Raw genomic sequence first — 27,196 nt, 5'->3', positions numbered from 1 at the left:
TCTTTTGACTGTGCCTTAAACTACCTTCAATAGAATAAGCACAAGCAGCCAGAGACTGTTATTTGCCTTACCTGTGAAAGCATGTAGCTTTGCCATTTTCTGCCATCTGCCAATGTTACGTTGTTTCTTGTTAAACTCCGTTTCTTCTACAGCAATGATCTCAGAGATGGGTACAAAACAGTTTTCTGTATGAACAGAAGATCTTGCATATTAGAATCCTCAAACATCACCTGAATGATCACTTCTATACCTAATATGATATAGACATATGATTAGAGCAGTGGCTCAATAAGCACAACCAGGAGCATAAATAGAAATTTTCTGATTTTAAACTTTCTTTTGCCTTTAGTCAAAGCACATAATCCATAACCACCTACAAACTACCCTAAACAGCGGGTATTTCAAATGTTGATAATTTCTCAGAAAATCAAGTATTTTGTGTATAAAAATACTTTTGCATGAAGCCAAAGTCCAGCAACATTGATTTCAGAATAGTTAATCTTCCCCTTCTACAAGGCCTAGTCCAGATACTTGACAGTCAATAGCACAAGCTATTTCAAAGAATGTGCAACTAAATCTAGTGCACAGACTACACAGGCTATTTGTTATTCTCAAGTACGTGGCTGGCTTATGAAAGAAGGGCATTCATATGAATTCTTAAGATTTTAAATCCCACTAAGCTTTAAAAGTTTAGTATCTCAAGAAGAGAATTCTAAATATGTTTATGTACTGTGAAATATTTTCCTTGTATCAACTTCAAAACTAATGTTTTTCAGAATTAAAAGCCTCTTGTTCTCAGACTATGAAATAATTTCCTCCAACCTCATTCTCTTTTCTCTTATAGTTCCTAAACATTGTCTCAGACTTCTTAACTCCTGTCAAATTGAAGACTTTTGTCTCATTTTCATTACTGATTTCAACACTGTTTTGTTGCTACTTCATCTCAAAAAAGTGAAACTTAAAAGGCATGTTTTGCATTTATGTGCAAGCAAGTGCTCTCTGTATACATATGCATGTATAAAATTGTCATAATAATACAGTCTTATGTAAATAATCTCTTATATAAGAAGAATTATAATATACTTTCTTCTCTCAAATATACAGTGATGCCAAGATATTGAGATATTCAACACATAAAACACAGACAATAATAACATTATTACTGAGGTTTATTCTGCATTTCATTCTCCTTATTATTTTGCAGCAGTACAATGGTAGTGGTGAGGAATGTAAAATGAGTGAAAAGTTTTCCTGATCTCTTCACAGTGATGACTGCAATTCATCTGCAACTAATTCACTTTTATTATTTTTCTCATCCTATTTAACTGGTTTAGTCAAGAGAGTCTTTACATGTCATCACATGTATTGACAATTTGTGGACTACTCACTAAGGGGTTTTGGCATTTGACATGATTTACACTTATTTAGTGATTTTATCTTCCCTTTGTTTTTTAGCATGATTCCAAAGAATTGTAGCCTTCAGACTTTACACTGAGGTCCTTTAGGAATCTGGCTGTATTTGAATGTTTCAACTCAAACCCAAATTTCAGCTTATAATAATTGCATTTACTACATTCAAGGCATGATAGGGAAGTGCAGCAGTCACATAATGTTGTTATAGAGATCCAACAGCAGAGATAAACTGAGATGTATGATTTGTGTACTACACATATGCACATGTAAGACCACATCTAGTAACAGCAACAGTTATTTGGTCTTCCAACAGATACAATTAAGGGATCTCAATATGATTAACCTAAACATTTACCCAAGGAAAAAGACATGCAGAACAGAGATGGAACAATGAAGGAAAGGAAGCACATTCTTTAATGTTTCTTTCCCAAAATTGCTTTTACCTATTTTTCTACTGGCTCTGCCATGAATCCATATGTCAAAATATGAAAGAAAATTTGTTGCATCTATAAAGATTGCACTTAAATGGTAATTTATTTTGTTACTGCTCAAAGATATGCTATAAAACTTAGAAACTACATTTTGATAAAAAATTAAATGACAGTGCTCTAAATAATGTTTTTGGAAACAGTTGTACATAGTGCATACTCATTAGTATGTGCACTGGGAGCAGCAACAGAAGTAATTGTCTTATTTGGCATTTTTATATTATTAAGCTGTCCAACTGTACAGCTGGCTAATAGATTTTAAAGCACTTTCAAATCTGTATCACTGAAAGCATTTCTTTAGAGTATATACTTCAGCACATATTACACAGCTTCTATTAGCCTTGAAACCACTTACAAGCTCCCCTAATTCTATGTTCCCCCTATGACAGTAGCATGCCTGTTTTGATTTTCCAGCAAATCTCTTCACAGACACGGCAAAAAAGCAAAAAGTAAACATTTTTGGTCTGTATGTATTTTTTTTTTAATCTTATGGATCAGAGTTACAAATTTGAAAAACAGGTTCCTGAAAAATGGAGGGATGGGGGAGAACCAAAGGAAGTTGGAAGAACCACATGAAGAACAGATCCCACCTTCCATCTGTAAATCTTTGGCTTTGGTGGAGTTTGAGTCTGAGGAGTTTCTGTTCTGGGAATACCAGTCTGCTGATTATATCCCTCAGTACTACTTGGCACCTTAAAAGCAGCAAGCAACTCCAGTGTCCTGACAGCACACTCCAGTCTTGAGGCAGTCAAAATCACACACTACTGAACCCAGTAATTGCCAGATGGCCAGAAAGATGCAAAGCTGTCTCAAATAACATGTGTTATTCAGAACATTCCCTACTGCTTATAACAACAAATGCTAGTGTGTTTGAACAGAACTCAGGAATTTCTATCAGTCCAAATATCTCTATCACTATTTGACTTAGTGCTACACAGAACATTGTTCAATCACATTGCAAACCAAGTGCTCAGTCCCACTCCTCCTTTTCCTCAGAAGACACTTTCAGTGTGAAGCAGAGACCTTCAGTACGAGCACAACAGTCCTGTTCCTATGAACACAATGCCCTCATCTGCCGTTTAGTCACCAAAACCTGCCCCATAAAAAACAGTACTAACCAAGCCTCTCTTGAAGGTTCACATATGTACTAATTATAGTCCTTTCCCACACCTATTTTTGTAGCATTTACCCTATGATCAAGTAGCATGAGACATTTATTTCACTGACATAGCATAAAGCTGTTCACTCAAAGGCCTTCACCTTTATGTGCCTCTCCTGAAATATGGAAAACCTTATTGCCACATTAACAAAACAAACCCCCACAAAAATTTGTTTACATCAGTACTACAAGATCAACATTAATGAAAAAAGGTTGACATGGGCTTAGACACTGTCAAACAAAGAACATTACTTGGCTCAATCCAATCTATTCAACCAAGTAGCACACAACAGCTTGTAGACAAAATTTTCAACATGGTCAATGGCTAGCATATTAGAGACAAATTACTGACCATCTAGAGAAGGTGGATGAAAGGGCATGGAAAAAAAAAAAAAGCCAAACATAACACACAGTAAACAGGTGACAGTCTTCTCAGCACTCTGGCTGTGCCAGTCACTACTCATTCTGGGTCAGAGTGCTCCTAATCTTAACATTCTTCCTAAAAGCAAACTGATATATCAGCAAAACATGGGATTAAATGCACACTACTTGTCCCACATTAAGCAGATGGGAGAGAAGAAAAACCTCACAGAAGGGGGCCTCACTAACAGTGGGTTTTCTTTGTGCAAAACGCAGCCAGCAGTTGGGAAATGTGTTTTTCTGTGTTAAGAAAAGATTTTTAGTGTGTCATTGCTGTCTGCCTCTCCCACAGAACATTTCCTGAGTTTATGAGCACTCACTCAGAACTTCAGTCAAGACTTGCTCACTCATCACTGCCAGCTATGTATCCTACAGACCAAACCTCCCCCTCACAAATGTGTTAGCTCAAAGCAACCTAGACACATGCACAAGCACAAAAACATTGCTGATCACAGCATTTATAAACAAATTTATTTAAGGTTTATCCTTAAAATTCAGCTGAGGCCCACAGATGCAGTGGCATTTAGAATTAATTTAAACTATTAGCGTATTCTCATGACTTAAAAATAAAAAGCTGAGATATAGGTTTAAAGAAAAAGTGTATTTTAAGTCACTTTGAAAACTAATTTGCTGTTAGAGCTCACATGAAGGGTCAAGCTTTTAGGTTTAAGATTTGCCTTCACCTAAAAGCAAGACAAGAGGAACACTTTCTATCAGAAGGTACATGGTATTATACCAATCATGCACTATGGAAAGCTGTGTTTAATAAACTCTAGAGTAAGAGAAGGTAGGATATAGAGCAGAATTACTGACAATTCACATCCTAAGGGAAGGGGAATAAAAAAGGTATCACAATTGATTTAAATCAAAACTGTGGAGGAGTCACAGAAACATCCAAAGATCATGATTTCACCATGTACAGCCATATAAAAGGAAATCTGCTTCTTTTATTTTAAAGTAAATCTTCAAGTACTTTGTAAACCGACAGACCAGTTTCTACTAAGATCACACAGCTACTTCACATCACATGAATCTGAATCAAAGCACAGCAATTTGAAAGTGGATCAACTTGTATATTTAAATAATACTATTGAATGTCTTCCTATTGTTTCTTCTGCATTTCCAAATAAAATCTTTTCTGCTCAACCATGAATATTTCCATAATAAAGTAGGGAATAAGATGCACTTATTCACCTTAAGAGGTGGCAGGGGGCAAAACAACCCAGCAAAATGATGTATGCTGAAGAACATATATTGTTTAGTGTGCATCTCTATTTGAATAACATACCTTCCAGAAGACACATTCCAAAGAAGTAATGCCTGCTGGAGCAATTATTCCCCACATCCTACTTGCACAATGTAGTTGTGGCATTGCCTACAGAGAAACATGGTTCACATTTCTGCACACGCCCTTTGCCAGATGGGAAAGGCTGATGACAAATGACCTTGACTAAGGATGTGCCAACACTGCAAGTACCAGGCATGGACAGACCTTGTCGCCAAGCTGGCCCACCCTCTGCTAAGCACCCTGTTTATCAAACTGAGCTTTCTTTAGAAGACATCAGAGTGACATCAGTGTTGTGAACACTAGTTCTGAGGCTTCCTCAGGCGGCTGTTTTGGAAAAGACACACAGAAGAGAATTCTGAAACACAAAGGCTAAAAGAAAGCGCACATCTTAAATGAAGGCACAGAGCTCAGGGTCTACTTTGGTCACCCCCTTCATGTTTGTACTTCAGAAAAAAGAAATCCTAGAAAAATGACAGGAGAATTCTGCATTTATAATGCTTTAGTACCAGGCACAATAAAACCTTAGCCAATGCTTCTGAAATAGCTCTAAGTATATCCATACATTATACACTTTGCTATGAATATGGTACAAAACATCTTGTGTTACTTGAGAAAAAAACCTAACTGTGCCATCAACATGAGGGAAATAATAAAAAAATTTAGCTGACCAGCTTTGCATACACTATTTATGATTCATGACTAACTCTCATGGAGAAATGTTATGAGGCTGAAAAATAATGTTCATCAGAAAATGTGAAGATGGAGGCATCCCTAGGAAAAAAAGATGCATAGCTGAAAGTAACAAGAGAAACACATGAAAATTCACAGGTAAAACTTTTCCATATAAATTCAAACATGTCTAACCATCTAAGAATAGGAAACAGGAACCTGATTACACTGAAAAGAGAACTTGAATTTATGATGCTGCTAAACAAAGTCTAACAGTAGGAAAGAAACTGTATTTCAGAATTTAAAAACATACCATGACTGGAACAAACATTTGATGTTCTTGTTATTGTTGGTATCTTCCAAATGATAGCACTAAAAAGCATTCTCCTGAATTAATACTTCTGCATTTTGACAGAATAGGATTCAAATACATACGTATATACATATATATATGTATGTCTATAAATATCACTGTACAGAGATGAGAAAACAGAAGAATCTCCCCATACTCTCTAAAACTGTATTTTCCTGGACAACAGGACAAAGTCTGTGTTGTTTCTTATCTCTTCCTGATTTTGGATGCAACAGGGAAAGGTAAACATTTCAACACTTCTACAATACATCTAGCTATAGCTATAGCTCTGTACATGTCAAAGTCTGAAAACCTTGAAAAAACATATACCAAACAATTTTTATTCATATACTAAATTCAAGATGGTAATAAAGGCTCTGAAAATAAGTAGCCCTGTGTTTTTACAGTTTAAAGACAACTGCTTCACTCTAATAGCTACCTACTAAACAAGAAATGTAGCACTTTCATACTGCATAATTTAGTCTGTATTTAGACACAGTGCAGTCATGTAGTCAAAGGCTAAATGGTAGAAAGATAGCAATCTTGGCCAAGAAACTCTTCTGAAATTATATGCTTCTAACTAACCGTCTTCCATATTATTAAGTTTATTTATATATTGTCATGTATGTTGTTCATATTTCCAAAATAATTGTACAGAACACAATGAATCATCACAGGTCTTAAAAAGAGCTTGGAGACAACGGGGCAGCAATACAAAACTGTGATGATATTAAAGGTCAAGTGCATGAATTAATGAGGGTGTTAAGAAGAGAAGGTACATTAGCTATTGTTTTGATCCCTACATAAATTATACCTGTGCCTCCAGAACACTTAAGCATTTCCTTTTCTTCTCCTTTCTCTTATGATTTCACATCATGTTTTTCAAAATCTTGTAGAGAGCTGTGCTACAAGACAGTGGCTGCACTCAGTAACCACACGTGCCTCTCAGGGCATCTCCAGCTGGGTACTAATTCAGAAATGCCACATGTAGACTCTAATTTACTGTGCCCCACTCTCCTCCCACCATCCCCAGAATTCTGATATGCAGAACATGGTTCAGGGCAAGTTCATACACCCTTTGGTCTACCAGGAGCACGGCAAGAAAACTTACAACTTATCAAGTAGTTAAAATTCACAGCTGCAAGCAGCTGTAAACTTTAGAGTGCTCCTGAGAGAGCCCTTGTGAATCTGTGGCACTCGTGCTTGCTGTAAAAGAATTCACCAGACAGGAGAGTGGCACTCCCCTTGGACCGGCTCTAGTGACTTTGCAAACGCATTTTTAGAAGGATTTTACACAATTCGACCAAATTATCTCCAAAGTAGGAGCTACTTTACCTAGTGGGAGCAATTATCCCAAAAGACCTTGAAACTTTCTATTTTCAATTTAAGATCCAGGTACCTTTATCTACACTAATTTTATTTCATTTTGAAAAGTATACAGCCTATTTTTCACAACCATGTATTCAGCTTGGCAGAATTAAAGAATCAATTTGTCCTTAAAGTCTTAAGTTCCTTTAACTGAGAAAAGTTCAGGAATTTTTGATTACTTTTTTCATCAGTAATGTTGATAAACACTAGATTATGTCAAACTACTTGCACAATAGCAAGGGAAGGATAACACTCTTTATGTATTATGAATAAGAAGAGTTGTACTTGAAACATAACCAAATCTCAGTTATGTAAACTGTAATGCCAAATTCCTACAATTCTTGAGTTGTCTTTCTCCTTTTTCCCTCACCTTCCTGAAAAAAGCCTCAGGCCAATATGATATTATGATAAAATCTGAAAAATATTTAACAAAGGTACATGGTAAGAATGGAATAACTATTTAACTATTTAAGTTTGGGGACTTGCCTGGGATTGGAAACATCTCTATTCAAACCTTTCTCAGATAAAACTTGTAGTCAGCCTTTCTATTATTAGTTTCTCACTGTCTCAGATCCTGCAACATCTAGAATGAGGATGACAGCAGTTTCTAACTCTACAGCAGCTGCTGTGAAATAAAGGGCATTACATATTTGCAAAGGTTCACATGCCATGTTCATATGGCTGCAATAACAATGGCAATGATTACTATATAGAACCCCCAAGGTCAAAGACCCTGAAAAGATACCTCTTAAAAGTACAGTAGAAAGTCTGATATGCAAACATTCTCATAAGTTAATCTGAATTTTTTCGGGTATCTTCATCAGTGACTTCTCAGATTTCTATGGTTCCCCTGCTGTGCAGTTAGCATAGTTCTGTACATCCACATTGTACTAACTGCACAAAAGGGGAACTACAGAAATCTTTGTTACCATACTGCAAACTAGTAGCCCACATTATATATTTCCAAACAAGTAAATCTCAAAAGTTAAACTTTCTTTGTAAAATTTCCACTAAGCCTATTAGAAAGCTGAGTTTTTTACAAAGCCCCCCCCAAAAAAACCCCAAAACAAACAAAAACCCCCCAACAAAAGTAGTCATTTCCTGAGACACTGCCTCAGCATGAAAGTGTTTTTAACCACAAATCTTGTTGTAACTAAAAAAAACAAAACTGCTTTTAAGGATTTGTAAGTCTCTTATGATCTCTACGATTACTTCAAACACATTAAACAACACGCTTCTCCCTACTCGCGGCGCCAAGAAAGGGGGTTGAGGTGCCCAGAGCCGTGTTTTCCGGGCAGCTGCGGGGACCGATGCTCGGCCGGGCTGCCCCGCGACGCGCAGCGAGAGCCGCTCCCGGCTTTGTTCGGGAAGGCGCAGCCTGCCCGCCCGGCACCGCCGGCTGCTGCCGCGGGCTGCCCGCCCGGCACCGCCGGCCGCTGCCGCGGGCTGCCCGCCCGCATCTCCCCGCGCCGAGCGCCCTGCCCGCCCCGCGCCTGCCGGACTCCGAACCCCAGAGGCGACGCGGGCGCCCGAGGGCAGGAAGCGCTCACGCCGACGGAGCTCTGCGGATGCTCCGGGAGCTCCGGACGCGGAGACGCCGCCGCGGGCCCCGGGGCAGCGCCGGCCGCAGGCCGCCCCCGCCGGCAGCCGGGGACGCCGCGGACGCCCTTCCCCCGCCGAGGGCAGGCGCCCCTCGGGCCGCCCGGGCCCGCCCCAGGCCGCGGCAGGTGCGCTCCGTCCCCGCCCGCCCCACTCACCGCGGGCGCGGCGCGGCGGGCGGGGGTCGCGCCAGGCCAGCCGCCCCCGCTCCTCGTCTAAGGTGACCTCCCAGGAGCGCCGCCCCAGCCCCAGCGAGGACACGAGCCGGGGCCGGCGGCCGCCGGGGAGCCGCTCCATGGCCGCGGAGACCCGGCCCGCCGCAGCCGCTACCGCATGGCCCGGCGGAGCGGGCGGGCGCCGCGGGGCGAGCCCGGCAGCTGCTAACGGCGCCCCCGGCCCGGCCCGCCGCTACCCCGGGCGGCCCGGGCGGGGCGGGCGCGGCGTCAGCGCTGCGCCAGCGCCGCGGGGCGGGGCCGCGGCCGGGGCGGGGCGGGGCTGGCTCGGACTGCTCGGCCCGCCCGAGAGAGACACATCCCCCGCGACCCGGGCAGAGACTGACCCGCTCCGAGCCGCCAGCTCCGGGCACAGACTGCGGGGCTGACACCGTAACGGGCTTGGCTTGCTTGCGTGGGGGTTATTGCGGGACGACAAGCACCTATGTCAGTGACGATGGGTTCTTCCCTCTTTCCCTTTAGACAGTGAAAATGCAATGAGTACGTACAAGTGTCTGGTGATCCAAATCTCTCCGTCTAACTTCACCTCCCTTTACATAAAAACGTTTTGGGTTTGCCTTAAATATAGGGAGAGTAATTCACTATAACTGAGCTCTTAATTCCTTGCTGCCTTACCTCCTTGGTGTTGCTGAAGTGTGTAACCATCAGCATCCTACCAAAATTCAGGCCACACAGAGCAGCAGTGCCCATCTCCAACCTTCCTCCAAATCTGAGTACTTCCTACGGAGTTTAGTAGGAAATGTCTCTGCTCTGTTCTTACCTGGGTAGAGCCCAGGGCCAGCACTCCGGCTGGTTTTGCTCAGGCTGAAAAAGCTTCTGCACTTCAGCTCTGCTCTGAACCTTAAAATATACTCACATTTCACTCACATTTTTCAAGGGGGAATGACTTTAAACATTTACAAGGGGGACTAGAGCAAGTGGGAATAATTAAATTGAAAGATGGTAGGTTTAGATTAGATATTAGGAAGAAATTCTCTACTGTGAGGGTGGCAAGACACTGGGTTGCCCAGAGAATCTGTGGATACCCCATTCCTGGAAGTGTTCAAGGCCACTGGAAGGTGTCCCTCCCCATGGCTGGGGGTTTGGAAATAGGTGACCTTTCAGATCCTGTCCAACCCATTCCATTCTGTGATTCTATGATTTCATCTTCTGAAAACAAATGAGCTAGGCACTGTCATCCAAGTTATGTGTTGAAGATAGTCTTCCTGTACAACAAATGCTAGTTGTCTTCTATCACAGCCATTCCAATAATCTTTCCTCTGACCTTGAAAGTCATGATCTGTTTACTGGGAACAAACCTAGGTATGCCACACTTTCACAATTTCATGGAATGCTTTGTCTCTGTCAGTTGTTTTGTTCTTTACATTTTTAAATCTGTCCCTCCACAAACACCCGTAGAGCTCTTTATATTGAGACTTAAAGTTTGTTGCAAAAATCCACTGTGAATAATAGTCTGCTAAATGCAATTCTGAGCAGTCATTAATATCTAACTGGTTCCTTGTATTTTTCCACCTACATCCTCTTTTGTCATCCATCTTGCACTTGTGGGTTGACCCTGTTAGGATGCCAGGCATCCACAAAAGCCTATTGCTCTCCTCCATAGCTGGAAAGGGAGAGAAAACATAACAAAATGTTCATGATTAAGATAAGGACAGAGAGAGATCACTCACCAAATACTGTTACAGGCAAAATACACTCAAAGTAGAGATATTAATTGAATTTATTACTAAGAAAATTAGAGCAGGATAATGAGAAATAAAATAAGACCTTAAAAACACCTTCCTCCACCCCTCCCTCCTTCCCAGCTCTACTTCCTTCCCCTGCAGAGGCAGGGAAACGGGGCATGGGGGTTACCATCAGTTCATCACAAGTTGCTTCTGTCACTGCAGGGAGAGGAGTCTTTCCCCTCCTCCAACATGAGCTCCCTCCCACAGGAGGCTTTTGCTGTTGAACCCTTCAGACATGCTCCAAGACTGAATGGATCATTAATAGAAAGCTGTTATCTTAAAATATTACACAGAGGTACTTATTTATCATTTCTCCAGTGAGCAAAATAGATTTAATCTTTTATAGCCTACAGTCACCAGAATCAATATTCTTACACTGTGATCCATGTTAGCTGAAGAAGTAAAAAGTTTATTCCTTTTACCATTCCTGCCTATGATGGTTTCCTTTTATTCTTATTAATTTGAAAACTCCTTTTTGCTTACTTAAGGCTAAAGTGTTTAACTGTAAAATACAGAACTGATAAAATAGTCTTTGGTCTGTTAGAAGCCTGCTAAGGTGTACTAGCACCACTAGCAGGAATGGCATCCACATTTTTTACTTGTTTAGGTAAGAAGAAGCCACTTCTTTCTTCCTTGCACACTGTTTTAGTGTTTTGTTCACAGAATCATGGAATGGATAAGATTGGAAGGGATCACAGTGGGTCATCTGGTTCAACCTTCCTGCTCATTTAGGGCCATCCTAGAGCACACTGCACAGAATTGCACCAAGATGGTTCTTGAAAATCTCCAGTGAGGGAAGCTACACAACCTCTCTGGGCAACCTGTTCCAGTCCATGGTCAGCTTGACAGTACAGAAGTTCTTCCTCAGATTCAGGTGGAAACTACCTCTGCATCTGTTTATGCCTGTTGCCTCTTGTCCTATTGCTTGGCACCACCCAGCAGAGCCTGGCTCCATCTTCTTGACACCCACTCTTCAGATAGTTATATACATCAATGAGGTCTGCTCTTATTCTTGTCTTCTCGAGACTGAAACGGCCCATATTCCCCAGCCTTTCCTCATATGAGAGATTCTCCAGTCCTTTAATTATCTTTGTTGCCCTCCACTGGACCTGCTCCAGGAGCAACACATCTCTCTTGTGTTGAGGAGCCCATGATTTGGGGTACTCCATGCTGCTACAGCAATGTCGTCTTGCAGGAATTCTTACCAGTGCTTTGGTGGGTCTGCTCTGGTACTCTCTGGTAGTTCCCTGAGTATCATCAGCTTGTGCATCTATCTCTAGAAAGTAAAGGTCAAATTTGAGCCAACACATTTTTATTTTCAATCAGTTTTAGTACTTTATGTTTTTCTTCCCTGATTGTAACAGGCAAATAATTTCTAAAGGATGACTGATTTAGTAGACTAAAGCACACACATCAATTATTGTTTTACTACTTATTACCTAAGCCTTTAATTACCACTGAGGGGACATTACTGTGGATGCAATGATGCCAGTAAATTGCAGGATTTATTGCCTTGGTGGTAAAGATGCCCCATCACAGGGCTACACCCTAAGAAATGGCATGGTTGTAAAAACACCTCACTTTATTCACAGGTCCAGAGAGGCCACAGGAAAGGTTGCAATTGTAGTTAACTTGGGAACAATAATACATTACACAACAAGTGCAATTCACAATGTCAAATGGGAAGAATGCAGGAAGGTAACACAACTTACAATGTTTATTGCTATGATCCATTTACTACCTATTTAGAAAACAACACAGTGTTTAAAGCCAAGTTTTTCTCCTCAGTGTCTGAGTTTAGAGTAGGTCATTCATTTCAAATGACACCAAGTTAAGTGGTGCAGCTGTTATTCCTGAGGGAAGGGGTGCCATCCTCAGGGATCTTGACAGCCTTGAAGAGTGGGCCCTTGCAAACCTCAGTAAGTTCAACATGGGAAGGTGCAAGGTCCCACACCCTGGTCAGGGTAATCACCAGTATCAATATGAGATGGGGATGAAGGCATTGGGAGCAGCCCTGAGAAGAAGGATTTGGATGTGCTGGTGGATGAAAAGTTGAGTGTGACCTGGCACTGCGTTCTTACAGCCCAGAATGCCAACTGTATCCTGGGTTAAATCAAAGAAGTGTGGCCAGCCTGCCTCATCCTGGGAGACATTTCTTCCCCTTTACTCTGCTCTTGTGAGACCCTGCTTGGAGCAGTGAGACACTGGAACAGGTTGCTTAGAGAAGTTGTGATGCCCCATCCCTAGAAGTGCTTGAGGCCAAGTGTGATGGGGCTTTGAGCAGCCTGGTGTAGTGGAAGGTGTCTCTGCCCATAGCAGGATTTTATGACCCTGAGATCTCTATGAAAGGTGCTTAACTCTATCAACGCTGTTATACTGAACAGGATCATTACATGATAATGCAGGCAGTCAATTAAGGGACTCTTCTAAGCACGTACATCTATTTAATCAACAGCAGCAGAGACATATTCTTCAGTATGATCTGCATTACCAAAATATTGATTTAAATCACTACAAACTCCAGCTATCACTCTTCCAAATCTCTTGCAGGTGTACTTCTTCATTAGGATCCTGCAACTAATTTATTTTCCATAGTGAAAATCAAGTAGTCAATCAATGCCCTTGTAGTATTTTGGCAGAGGTAGAAAGTACTGTGTATCCAATTTTATCTGAGAGAGTGAGTCTAAAGTTAAAAAGATCTTAACCATAGTGAAAGCTGGATAATTTTCACATAAGTATGCTGAAGAACAAAAAAGAATCATATTCCACCATAACTGGCCACTCTGCTCAGTTATGTGTTGGAATTCTAGAGGGAATCACAGATTTGTAGCAGGAACTCTGAAAAACACAGCTAGTCACAGACACGTAAGGAAGCCCTTCAGCTGCTGTGCCCAGTGCTTCCAGGGACATGGCTGCAGGCTCAAGGACTCCTCCAGGTCCCAAGGAACATCAGTCCCACTGAGGGAAGAGAAGGAAGTTCAAGATCAGTGAAGGTGCTCCTAATATTGTTCCTTGAATATGTATACTAGAGTCAGCTGTGGTCTTGTCCAAATGACAACTAGTGCAGAAGTGAAACTTTAATCTCTTTGTTCAAGAATTTAAGACTGGAACCATAAACAATAAAGGGAATTTACTTTTTCATATATTTTTTTTTCTTTTGTACTGCCCACAAGTAAGTATGCAGTATTTCTTTTCTTACTCCAAGAAAGTTTTTAGAAGGCTGCTTGGGAGTAATAAAAAAATTTTATCTCCGTTCATGTCAGGCAAATTGAAGTACTTACACATGAATCAAATTCTTGACACACAAGTCACATTAGAACAGTGTAAATATACCAAGAGGTCAAATCTGGCAATTGAAATACTTGGAAAATGAAAACTAGCTGACAAAATAATAAAACAGAGGAAAATAATTAATACTAGATATTAAAATACTGACTAATATTCTAATTCATTTTCTACTGTTCAGCAAACAAAGACTAAAGCATGAGTAAAATATTCCTTCTGCTGCTGGAAAGAATTACATCACCTTCTCTAGAAAAATACCTGAGCTATTTTAAAGCTCTTCTACACTTCTATCATAAAAGTTTAAATTGCATTTATTGTTGGAAATGATCTGGGGAAAAAAAGAAAAGAGCCGTTTTTAAAGCTTGTTAAAAAGGATGATTGCAGTCCTTTATTCACTTGAGCCAAAAGGTAATTGAGAGAAAGTTGTTGATATAGAGCAGAATGTGGGAAGAGATCCAGAAGATACTCTGTTTTCTTGCAAAGGGAAATGTTACATGCTGTTCCCGAACCATGGAAATTTACAAAATCCTTCCTTTCTTCCAAAGCTCCAACCTCCCTGTATATTCTCTGCATAAACTGCCTATCACTGTGAAAAATACAAAGTGTTATTTGTTTCAAGCTGTTGTAGCTGTGGGTCCCACCTATGGATATACACAGAAATACTGATTTGTGTTTCTTTGTTTGGTTCCTTATTTCTATTTAAATTATTAGTCTCAACCAAAGTCCGAGAGGAGATGTGAGGCCCCCTCCCCATCAACTAACTGCACCTTTTTAAAAAACAATTAAATCTAAAGGTCCTTGTCTGCCAGAATGATGATGCTCTTTGCCAATGTCAGACCAACCTTCCAGTACCTAAAGGAGTCCTACAAGAAAGCTGGGGAGTGATGTTTTACAGTGGCATGGAGTGATATGACAAGGGAGAATGGTTTTAAACTGAAAAATGGAGGTTTAGGTTGGATTCTAGGAAGATATTCTCTGCTGTGAGGATGGTGAGGGTGGTGAGGCACTGGCATGGGTTGCCCAGAGAAGCTGTGGATGTCCCCCCCCAGAAGTGTTCGAGGCCAGGTTGGATGGGGCCCTGAGCAACCTGCTCCAGTGAAAGGTGTCCCTGCCCAAGGCAGGGGAGTTGGGATGAGACATTTGAGGTCCCTTCTAACCCAAATCACTCTATGATTCTGTCAGTTTATGAAGAAAGTGCTGGTGACATCAGCAAGTTTCTCTTTTCTGCCCAACCCTCAACTGTATAATAAGAGTCTACTTTTCTCTGCAGGATGTGCTCTGCTGGTATTTCCAGTCCCTCAAAGCAGAAAAACTGCCTTTTACCAGGCCCATGCAGACCTTGCCTGGAGCATGTCCAGTTGCTTTTTTACAGAACCAAGGATAGGGACCAGCCCTCCAGAAGAGCTCTAAGGGGCCCTAACTCTGGGCAGGCAGATCATTTTTATAGTTCTGATATTGAGGTATTATCAAACTATGCATCATGGTCAATAGCAACATCCCTCATATGTACTAACTTTTATACATTCTGAGTACAAGAACGGTAGGATTTTTTTATGGTTTATAACTGCCTAAAGGGTTTTTGCGCTATTACAGGGCCTGTGTGTGCCACCAGCATGACACTATTGACAAATTTCAAGTGCGGGTTCCAATCTAGGCAATAAAAGAGCTCCAGGATGAAAGTACTGTTAACATAAAAATTCCTACCATCACCAAAGCAACAATTTTTCTCCCAACTCATTTTTAGACCTCTAAGTGGAGCCATTTTCACCGGATCTTTTATTCCCAGAGTGCTTCTCTAAATGCTTTGCTTCAGCAGGCAGGACTCTAATCCATGTCAGGGCTCTTCTAACTTGCACCAGGCAGCATGGCCTTCATAAACTAAAAATAAAGGAAAATTATTCTTCCACTTAAGATGGAGACACTTCTTTTTATGCCACTTTTAGAAGAACACACTGTAAAACTACTAATAAACACTGCAAGTGAAATAATAGGAAAGCACAGGGGAGAAAAAAAACCTTCCACATACTGTGGAGGCAGTAGAAATAGCCTCTTTCCAAAGAGGATATAAACCAAACCAATTTCTGTTTCTCTGAAGCAGAAAAAAAAATTCTGGAGAGTATACTTATAAGACCTAAAATAACTAACTAGTGAAATATTTTTTATCAAACAATCTCATAATGAAAAATATTATTTACTTCCTTCAGTTCTGGATAGCCTCATTGACAACATAGGAGCTAAACAGAAATACAGATAATCAGATTATCAGCACTAGCAAATAAGCACAGCCCCATTATTTATCATGACATCTCAGACCAAATATTACCTAAGATATACTTAATTGGACTAATTAGTCTAGCAGATAAAACCAGATAAACTATCTAGTAATCAGGCAACCATGGAAGCAGTTCTGTATGTACCACCACCGCCATGGTCTTTATTATATATATAGAATATATAAATACTATATAAATACTCATAATCATCTTATTAAAATCAAATAAAATAAAAATAAAATTAAAAAAAACATATGAATAGCAATTTCTTCCATGACAGCCAAATCGATTCTTCATTTCCAAGCATCAGTGGAAGTATCTGTAGCCTCCCAATGTTAATAAATCAAACAACGTAAACACCACAGATATCAGAATGTTTGTGCAAAGAATCTACTTTCCTAAAAAGAGTTCTTGATTCTGTGTAGCTGCCAGGAATAAAAATCGAACTGATACAGACTGAACCAGATGAAACATAAACCTAATTCATATTATTATTTTAAATAATTTTCATTTTCTCCTTATCACCAAGGAAATGACACTGATGTATAATTTCTGACTAAAGCTGTAGTCATTCCTGTGAACACAGGTAGACTGAGCTCACTCAGGAGCGAGTGAAATGCTTAATGACCAGTTACCAAAAAATCCTCCTACTTAGTATTTGACATTCGGAAGGCTCTTCAACACTTTTCTCAATTTTCCTCCTTTTGAGCTTACCACTTATCAAACATACTGTGAAACACAAGCATTCATACCAGCCTTCTTGGAAGACATTTGGACTGATATTCACAGGCTCATGTGTTTTGCATTATGGCTACATCACTATGAATAATTGGTTAAAGATGGATCTTGAATTCCAACTTCTTACAGGAGCAAGAGAGGTTCTAGGACACAGAGAAAAGACAGCAGAGTTACTATATGAGGAAGAAGGATGCTCAGAAGGGCAAAGACATTTGCCTGAACTAAAAATATTTGATGGATTAAACTCTGTCTTTCTTGTGAATACTGTCAATTTTAAATTGAATAGCACAGAATTACTTTGCTGAAAGTCCATTTTGAAAAATTAATTATTTATAATCAAGATTTATATTTTTATATTTTCATTTAAAGAATTCCACCATTTTGATTTCAGCAAAAAAAGCAAACCTACACAATACATTTAGCAGAACAAAGTTATTCAGAAAATATAGGAGCTTATGAAATTAAAAAAAAAATTATTTTCTCCATCTTATTTGTTTTGGGACACAGTTTCATCAGTCGTATTATTGATCCATTGTATAATTGGAAAGTTCACAGGAGCACAAATTTATTTTTTCATAACTATACCTTTGTAATGACAAAGATCCTGTCTGTAGATTCTTTCAGAGTTGCATTTTCAGATTTAAGGTAAATGAAGGAAGGGACATTTCTCTTTGAATAAGAGTGAATTTTCACCTAGGCAAGAGTCTAGTTAATTCATGTGATTTAATTAACAACATTGCTTTCTGTGATTAGTCCAATATTTTAAAAATACTATATAAATCTGAAGTAAATGCTTAGAAATGTAGGTGAAATTCTCTTTTTCAGACCAAGGTTCTAAATGGTAACATCAAAGATGGATTGAAGCAGTTTTTCTGAATAGAGTAATTTTCACTTTGATTGTTTTTCAGATCACTATTGTAGTAGAGATGATGACAGCTGGTATGAAGTTGTCTGAATCAGTGATACTGGAATGCAAATACATGCCAATACTTTGCATAAAATCCACAAAGCAGAGTTATTTATGCATATGCCTTTTGACATCTCAGCATGCATGTTGACTTCAATTGACATATTCTCTTTTTGATTTTCTGGTATTATATTTAAATAGAAAGCTAAGAATAAGAATATAAAATCAGGCACAGTAAAAAAAGAGGGCAATGGTGAAGAAAGAGGTTCAGCTCATAACTGAAGTTAAATATTTAGTTCTAGTAAACAAATATATTTAAGGAACTTTTCTGTACCCAACTGTTGCGGCGGTGTCTGCTGTTCACCGTCTGCCTGGCCTGGCTTGCTCTACACCGCCACCAACACAGACTCTAGGAGGCGAGCTGACAGTCTTGTGGAGTCAGCCCTGCCCCTGTGGGTTCTTGGCCTCGAGAGGCAATGCAGACCCGATGGTTCGCCACAACAAAGAAGGAGGAGACAGAGAGGCTCTCTCGGGGGAACACACAGAGAGGTTTATTTGCCCCCTCTAGGCTCTCCGAGGAGAGAGAGAGAGAGAGAGCCCAGAATCAGGGATGCACAGGGGTTTTAAGGGACAGAGCATGGGAGGAGCAAAGGGGGTGGCTAGACGCAGCTAGCCAATCCAAGTTGGTAACCAAGACAGAAAAGGGGCAGGGACATGCAGTAGAGCCAATCAGGGAGGAAGGGGAGGAGAACATTTCTGGCGGGAAGGATGAGGGACACTTAACAGCAAAAGCTAAAAATAACTTGGGGTGCAGGGACTGTGAGGGAAGGCTTGCATAACAATTAGGGGGGAAGGGGTACATAAAACTGAACCATACAGAGAACTCATAGAGAAATAAATCATGAATCCCAACACCCAACTTCATAGTTGTTCATAGGGATGACAGTCTGTTTGGGAATAGTTATGAGTCTACTGAAAAGAAAATCTGAAGACTGAAAAGGAATGTAATAAACATTTATAAGCTGTTTGTCTTACCAGGTGGCAATGGCTGACTAATTTGGAGCATACCATGTTATTGGAAATATATTTAAAGCTGACTAGTCTAGGTGTCATTTGAAATACAATTTACACAAATTGTAGCTTTTGATGAAAGTTATATGTTTTTAAAAGATTGCACAAGGCTTTAGTCAATCAGCTAATTTAGTCAGAACTATGAATCAGACTTCAGTGCAATGCTTTGAAAAATCAGTCACCTCAAAACTATCTCCAGACAGTGTAATGTGAACTGTTTTGCAAAAATCATGACTCTGAAAGACACAATTCTAAATCATTATGGATGAGAAATGACAATTTAGAGTAATCAATGTTTCAAAAAAGAACCTGAAGTGCAAAGGAACAATTCAAACCAATTGCTTTTATGGTTGTAGCTATAAATGGGAAAAAAGATTATATTCTTAATGGCAGATTCTTTGTCTTGATTAGAAAAGAAAATGCAATAATGAGACTTGAACTAATAAAACATTTGTACTAGATTTGGCTGTGAAAAACTTCCTTCTCTGTCACAGTAGGATGGGCACAAGCCCATAAGGGGACAGAACAGCAACTATAATAGAAACCAGGGAAGAAGTATTGAGTTAAAATAAATATTCAGTCTAATTAGACTTGTACAACATTTCATTCCTCTTGCTCTTTTTTTTTTTTTTTTTTTAGAAAATTTTGAGGCTGTGACTAGAATTCTTAGGACAGAAGCTGATGTAATGCTATATGTGTCTTTCACAGCCAGCAATCACTGGCTACTGGGAGAGCATGTGTGACTTACTGCCTGTGCCATCTGGTTAATAATCTCAACATCACAAATCGTCCTGGTCTTACATGGAAGCGTTATGAACACTGTGGGATAGAACATGAAGTGGGGAGAGAGAAATGGAGAAGTGTGCTACAGATTGCCTCAGTAAAAACCAGAAATGCAACTCTAGACTTAGAAGCTGATTGTACCCAAAAACAAACAGGATGAGCAGAAGGAGATAAACCCCTACATCTTCCCTTTTTAACCAGCACAAACCCCTCTACTCACAATGCAGTGTTCAGAAGACAGACAATGAATGTTTCGTGTGGCTGATTAGAGAAATGTGCATAGCAGTGTCAACAGCAACACTGCATGAGGCTGGGGTAAAAGAGACAAACTGCTCCTACTTATTTGAATCAATGACAATGTGGTTCTCGAAAAACTATCAGATAAAAAGCAACACAAGTAATGACAAAACTGAAGAATGACATGAATTCTTTTCACTCTCTGAAGATGCTGCATGACATGTGGGTATTGGGTGCAGGTGTGCATGTAGAGCCAAATGGAAAATCATTTACCTGAACTTCCAAATTCACTGGGTAATAATGATGTTAACATCTCACCCAGTTTTTAACACTTCAGAGTGATGAAAGTATAATGCAGCTAGGCTTCTTCATCTTTGAACCTTATTTGCTAATCCTAAAAATCTTAAAAGTTTCTCCTTTCTGTGTTCAACTCTCTGGTAATCTACTTAGCTGTTCAGAGAGTGTGATATATGAGAATAAATCACACTTCACAGAAAGTGAGATACAGCCTAATGAGTGTTAGAGTGTTGTCTCCTAAATTACTTTTGAAGGTATGAGTTATGAAAAGGTATAAACATATAAGGTTAAAGCAGACTTAAAATGCAAGTCCTCATCCTCACTTCCTATCCCTCTTCCACTTCCTAGACAGACACCAAAACTCTGAATTTGGACTCAAACCATGGAAACTATTGGATTTCTAATCTCTTCTGACATTGTTCACAGCTTCAGGTTTTTTCCATCTTTTTTTAGTTTTGTTTAGTACATACTTAGGTCCTGTAGCCAACTGTGATCCAGCTGCCTAAAGCAAAGTGCCCAGTGCTAATTGAGAGGCCTCTGGATAGCCAAGATGCCTGTCTGGAACAGGCAGATTGTGACACAGGGTCTCCCAAAGACCCACATGCAGTATGAGAAGCTGGTGGCTGGGGGGTACCCTAAAGCTGCTCTACATCTAGAACAGCACTAAATGCCTGGGTTTGAGCAGCAGCATATCATGCCTCATGGCTGATGACACTCCCTACCATGGACACTTCAAGAGTTTTATCACCTAAATGCCAGGATTAGTGTCTTAGCCAAGGGAACTTCTAATTATATTCATTTTGTCCTCTACTAGAAGTGCAGTCAGATCAAAGTGTGTCATGCTCAGACTCCTTACATATCCATTAGAAGAGGGTTGGGAGGCTCCCCCTCATTTAGATGTGAGCTGATTTCCCAGTTAAGACATCTCCATTACACCCAATGCTCAAGGAAAAACAACGACCACAAACAGGAGCACCTTTTGGTGGCATATTCCACAGTCAAATCAGGAATGTTCACAAAAAGCATTGCAGCACCTGATTTGGTTTTCTTCCAAACAGAATCTGTTTCATGGCTACCACAGCTGTCCTCAGAACTTACTAACAGACAATAATGAAGTTTACCAAGGTATATTGCTAAGCTAGATCTGGTTGCAATGCTCATTCAAAACTTAGATTTAGCCCACGGCCACAAAACCAGACCATTTATTTGGTTTTATCAGCTTCACTTTTTGGTGTAGTAATTTCTATGGTTTAGAAAATGTTTTCTTTTTTAAAAAATGCACTTCTCCTGCCTTTACTGGTCTTTGTATCAGTAGTCACCCAAGGCTCCAAATCATCATGGGCACCTGGCAAAAAATGGCTTAGGACAACTCAGAGTTGATGGCCACTGCCTGATCTTCCAGAGTTTCATGTGTTTCAAGTTCCAGCTACAGTTCAAGTATTCAAAAAGCCAAACGGGTTTCAAGGAAAGTGATAGCTGAGTTATAATAACCTCAAGCTGATATCTCAGTAACTTCAAGAGACAGCAGCTAATTTAGAAACATTTTGGTGACTGCTAGACTAAAACATCCTGGCTGAAACAGTTTTGTAAGGGTGAAGTTATTATCAGGCTCAAGCAAAGCTTGTATTCACCCATTTGGAAATGAATCCAAAGAAACACCCTCTACAAAATCAGTATTTGGCTGAATAGCTCACCTCATTATTTCCTCTTCCCCAATCTACCGATAATATAACATATAGTGCTTATCTGTCCACTGCTACATGTGATCTATCACACCTTAAATAAATAGTACAGAATGTCTGATTCCCTTCACATCTATTATTTACTGAAAGATGTAATGGACAGCTAGTGAAATGGCAACTCTGTGAAATCACAACCATGTTCATTATTATCATAGTCTCAAAGATACTGTTGCTGTAAGGGGGCAAGTGCTAAAACACTTTGTAGCTACTTCTAACCCCATGTAGAAGACTTCTGGTTTTGGTTGAGAAGTCCAGAAGCACTGACTGGCAGGGTATGTTCAGTCAAACCTGATTCTACAGTATCTTTGAGGTATTATCATACCATCCTTCCTCCTTTTCACATTTTCCAGCTGACTGTATGGGATGAACTTAGTCACTTTCATAGAGTCTACCAATGCTGCTGGGACTTTTTGATAAGTGACTCAATAAAGATTCAATCAATCCAGCCAGCCCCAAAAAGGTATCATGTAATTTTGTTAAGAACAGGTACACAGATCATCTCCACTGATCAGAAATCCACAGGTGGGTGCATTTTCTATGGAAATCTCTGACTCATGCAGGAGCATGGTAAGCACAGAAGGGCTGTGTCTCTTGAAGTTAGAGAAGAAGCAATTTCATGCTGATGCAATAACTAAACCACACGAGCAGTCAAGTTTATTCCTACCAATTAATTTGGGAGGCATAATGCCTTTTCCTCTTAAGTAAACAATCTTTCTTTTCCCTTGGAGACACCAATATTTGAAAATTGATAGTAGAAGCAGAAAATCAGCCTATAAACTAATCATCTTGTTTAGAGCAAGCTACTAGTGAATGATCAAATCCTGCATGAGATTTTGTAGTACAAAATAGCTCAGGAGTAAACGTTCTTCATTACTGGAGGGCAGTGCATAGCACAAATGCATAAAATAATGTAAGCATTGCAGTCCCTAAGATGCAATCTCATTTGCTAATATTCATTGGTGGGGAAATGCTTGGTCTGGAATTTGGTTGACCTTTACAATGCCCATGGGAAGCTCTCTCAGACAGTTTGTTTCTTCCACTGTGCTTTAAAATCCACTTCATTTCTGAGTGGGGAAAACTTTCATCAAATCAATGGTTGTTCAACAAATTATAACATTTTTCTCTTTGATGTAAAATGAAGCAACTTTAAGAATAGTTTTAAGGCTTGTTGGAAATGATTCTAATTACAAACACTTCATTACAATGTTCCAGGACAATCAACATGAATTGGTTTTAAGTTACCCTTCTTTTCTCATGCTGCAGTGCAGCTGAGCTCCCATTGCTGGCCACCAGTCTGAATTGCAGCAGTGAAGCTGCAATGAGAAGCCACGGGGATTTGGAACCCATTATTACTTTGATCAAATGTAGGAAATGTTGGGCCTACTAACTTTGCAGTCCACAATCAACTTTTCTACCCCTTACTGTCATTATCATGAGTTAACCCCCATAATGTCCTGCTTCCTGCTCAGCATAAAACATGCATTAGAAACATCTAACTGGTGAAAAATGAATGATGAGAAAGGAAAGAAGGTTTTCCTCAGATTTTATCAACACTTTTTTATTAATATGTATGAATTATATATTAATCAATATGTATTAAGTACTGTTTAAAAAGATTTAATGCTGCCTCTTACATAAAAATCACCCTAATTTTCAGTTACTGATTTGTTTTCAGCCTGCTTATGTAGGGCCACTTGAATAAAAACAGGAATGTAAGGAGTGTTTTTTCTGAAAATTCTAATGTGAAAAGACAATAATTCACAGCTCTTTAAATATAAAACATAGCAAATAAGAAAGAAGCACTGCACATCACTCAGTTCAGATGGCTTTTATGTTGAAGTCTTGGGAAGAAATTAATCATTGCTGTAAGTAGGCAGAACACAGCCGGGAGTGGCTGAATTGTGCTTGCAACCAAGGCAAACTGAACAGCACTCTGTAGGGCAGCTCAGCTGGATTCCTGAGCAGTGAGAGGCTGCTAACCATCACAGCTTTTAAAACACCACAGTAGTAAAAGCCCACCAAATGGCTGCAGAAAGTGTTTGGTCTCAGACCCAGTGGGAATTTCCTCAGATTTCAAATAGTGGGGGCCATATGCCAAGATCCCTGCAGCACTTCCTAGCTTGAAAGTAAACAGCTGAATGTATTTGGCACAATTTTTACTACTGCTGCTCAAGCAGCTTTTGTATGAGTTGCACAGCTATCATAGCACTGGAATTAAAAAGAATTCTTTTCTAAGTCAATAATTTTTTGCCAGATCTCTGGAAACTTTCTATAAGGAAAGTATGAATTAACTAAAAACCCATGTAAAAATAGATAAAGAAACATGAAGGGATTTTTACTCATCTCAAATAGAAATCACCCTCCAATCATTCTTCTGTATAGAAAGACAACACTTCCAATTGTGGGATAAAGTAGGATGTGCCCTTCAAAATTCAGGAAGGACTCTTTTTCTCCTTTCCTGTATTAACATATTTCCATCCCAATCTTAATGTTGTCAGTGTTGCAGTTACTTTAAGAAAGACACTTTGTTTCCTAATACACTAATTATCAAAGTAGGTAGGTTCCAAAAATACAGATTAGCCCCCCCGTAGTCATGCTGGCATGAGAAAGGCCAAGTTCAAACATCATGCCAGAACTCCTTGGTCTGCAGCTGACTGACACCTGGACATGCTGCAAACGATGCCTGACTTTATCCTCAAGGCTGAGATTACCAAAACATTACAGCACTGAGCAGTATCGACACATCTACTCCAACAGCTCTTTTGCTGGCAGACTCCAGGGAGATCTCTTATCATAATCTCATAATGAGATATTAATAGTAACCTCAGAGAAAACTGCTTGCTCTTTCTCAGACAGGAATTATCAGTAAATGTGAAACTCCATTTACAGTAGTGTACAGGATGGAAATGCTGGTGGCAAGGAAGGTGTTCCCCAGCTCCTCCTCTGCAAGTGGGAAGCTGTTCCTGAGCTATGGCCTTCTTTCAACAGGAAAAATTGAACATTTAAAGTCCAATTCTTGGTCAACAGAAAACTAAAACCAAGACAGTGGGCTTTGATGATAGTTCTATATGAGGAATAATAAGACAAATTTTTTTTTGCTGGCATAAATGAGAAAAAGCATTGATTGTGTGTGAAAAGATAGTGAGATCTACTTACACAGTGATGCTACAAGTTACGTTTGTCGCATAACAGAGAACAAATGAAATGGACTAATTCTAAATAATTCTAATTGGGAACAAGCCATAAAGCCCAGTCCTGTCAAAAGGACACAAGGCTCTTCTTTCTTGTGTCTGTTAAAAAGTTCTTAGGTATTTTCTGGGGGAAAAAAAAGTCTTTTTTCAAGGTTACTGTTCTTAGAATTCATAATATCTGTACCTGGGCTTTTTAGAAAAATCAGTGTTTCTCAGAGCAGTGTGAAACCTTTCCACCTAGGTTCAGTTTCTCCCAGGCATCCTATATGTGTATATTGAGGCCTATCTGCCAGAGAAAAATCAATAACAATGCAGGTTAGATACGCAGGTGGCAAGAGAAAAACACACACAAAAGAATAAACATGCAGAGAACCACAGATGCCTATTGCTGGCTGATTTCTTCAGGACTCCTAAAACTACAATAGATCTCTCAGATATTGATCCTTTTTCCTTGGTATCAAAGAGAGGAACAATCCCACTGAAGTTTTCAGGAGCTGATGGATGCTATGAAAGTCTTTTCATAAGAGTGCTGATAAAGTTCCTTGCCTGTTTCTTCAGCAGAAAAAATCATATGGCTTTACTGTTGAAAGAAACAAAAGAGCAAACAAACACTGAGGAATTCTTTTAAGATGAAATAAGTATTCAGGCTGACCATGCCTTCCAGATGCAGAGAATCATATTGTTTCCGTATGAAAACCAGGTTAGGTAGCAGAAAATAACCATAATTTTTGTCAATAATTGTGAAACTCTTATAAGCCTAATGTTATAATCAGAGTTTTGATAGTGGGTTGTAATAGTTAAATTGAGCTAGAATGAAAAGGAATTCTTCAATATTTTCAGCACCCCAGAACATAAGGGAGAACCTGGGAGCATTTTTGACAAATTAGGCCTGAACAAGTAGGATAGAAGTGAGTAGGCATTGTTAAGAATGCCTTATGTCAAGGTAAATATATTTGTTTACTCTGATAAAACCAATGAGCAACTTCTCTCTATTAGACAAGTCAAAATCATTCACAACTGTACTAGGTACTGAGTCTCTATCAATCTTTGTATAAACAGACAATTAATCTAAAAAGAGTAAGGAAAATTTATATATCATAGAAAGATTTTGAATTCTCCTTTTTATCCTCTTCTATTAAGGTTATTGGTGTCATTATTTTCCTCATCAGTATAAAAGGAAAAAGACCTTCACAAAGTAATTCCATGTCTTTGTGCATCTAAACCCTCAAATTGGATTACTTGGGACTTGAGCCAATAGAAGAATTAAAGGAGTCAATGGGAGGGTTAAGTGATGCTTTGATATCTAGCAAGGTAGTGTTTTCCCCTCAGACGACAGGCTGTTCATAAGGAGCTACAGGACTTCCATACAGCCTTTTTGCCAAAGCCACTGCGGACTGGATGAAAAGCATCCAAGAAGACCACAACGTTTTTAAATCCATTTTGCTAACCAATTACATGTTGTTGTATACTAGCAATATTATCCAAAGCAATACTAGTTTAGCACTCTGATCAACACTAATCTCTTCCAAGGCTTGTTTCTCAGCAGAAAGCTGGGCTTGTTCCAGCAGGGAGCCCTTTAGCTCTATCTGTCCTGCTTTTCCCAACGCACTGGCCCAGAGGCTTGTGGCTCTGCTTTGTCTCAGCTGCAGGGCCCGAGGTGAACAGAGGTCAGCACTGGTGCTGCAGCCTGGCCGGGGAGATGGCTGGGGGCAGGGGGAAGGTCTGCAGCACTGCACCCTCTGCAGTACTGCGGCATTGCACCCTCTCCAGGACTGCAGCACCGAATCCTCTCTAGGGCTGAAGCACTGCACCCTCTGCAGGACTGCAGCAGTGCACCCTCTCTAGGGCTGCAGCACTGCACCCTCTCAGCACTGCAGCAGTGCACCCTCTGCAGGACTGCAGCAGTGCACCCTCTCTAGGGCTGCAGCAGTGCACCCTCTGCAGCACTGCAGCACT

General features: G+C 40.0%; 1 protein-coding gene across 1 annotated transcript in view; it reads right to left on the bottom strand.

Moving 5' to 3' along the window:
• CERK (ceramide kinase) overlaps nucleotides 1-9,214 on the bottom strand; it is a 41,732-nt gene extending 32,518 nt beyond the window's left edge. The window contains exons 1-2 of the mRNA XM_063396829.1: nucleotides 8,915-9,214; nucleotides 72-185 (exon numbers count right to left, since the gene is read on the bottom strand). Of these exons, the coding sequence (XP_063252899.1) occupies nucleotides 72-185; nucleotides 8,915-9,053 (253 nt within the window). The 5' untranslated portion in view covers nucleotides 9,054-9,214. The remainder of the gene's footprint in view (nucleotides 1-71; nucleotides 186-8,914) is intronic.
• Nucleotides 9,215-27,196: the final 17,982 nt, after the last annotated feature.

This window comes from Prinia subflava, chromosome 4, assembly GCF_021018805.1.
Source record: "Prinia subflava isolate CZ2003 ecotype Zambia chromosome 4, Cam_Psub_1.2, whole genome shotgun sequence".
NCBI lineage: Eukaryota > Metazoa > Chordata > Aves > Passeriformes > Cisticolidae > Prinia > Prinia subflava.
The sequence above is the reverse complement of the archived record's forward strand: the minus strand, read 5'-3'. Positions and strand labels throughout refer to the sequence as shown.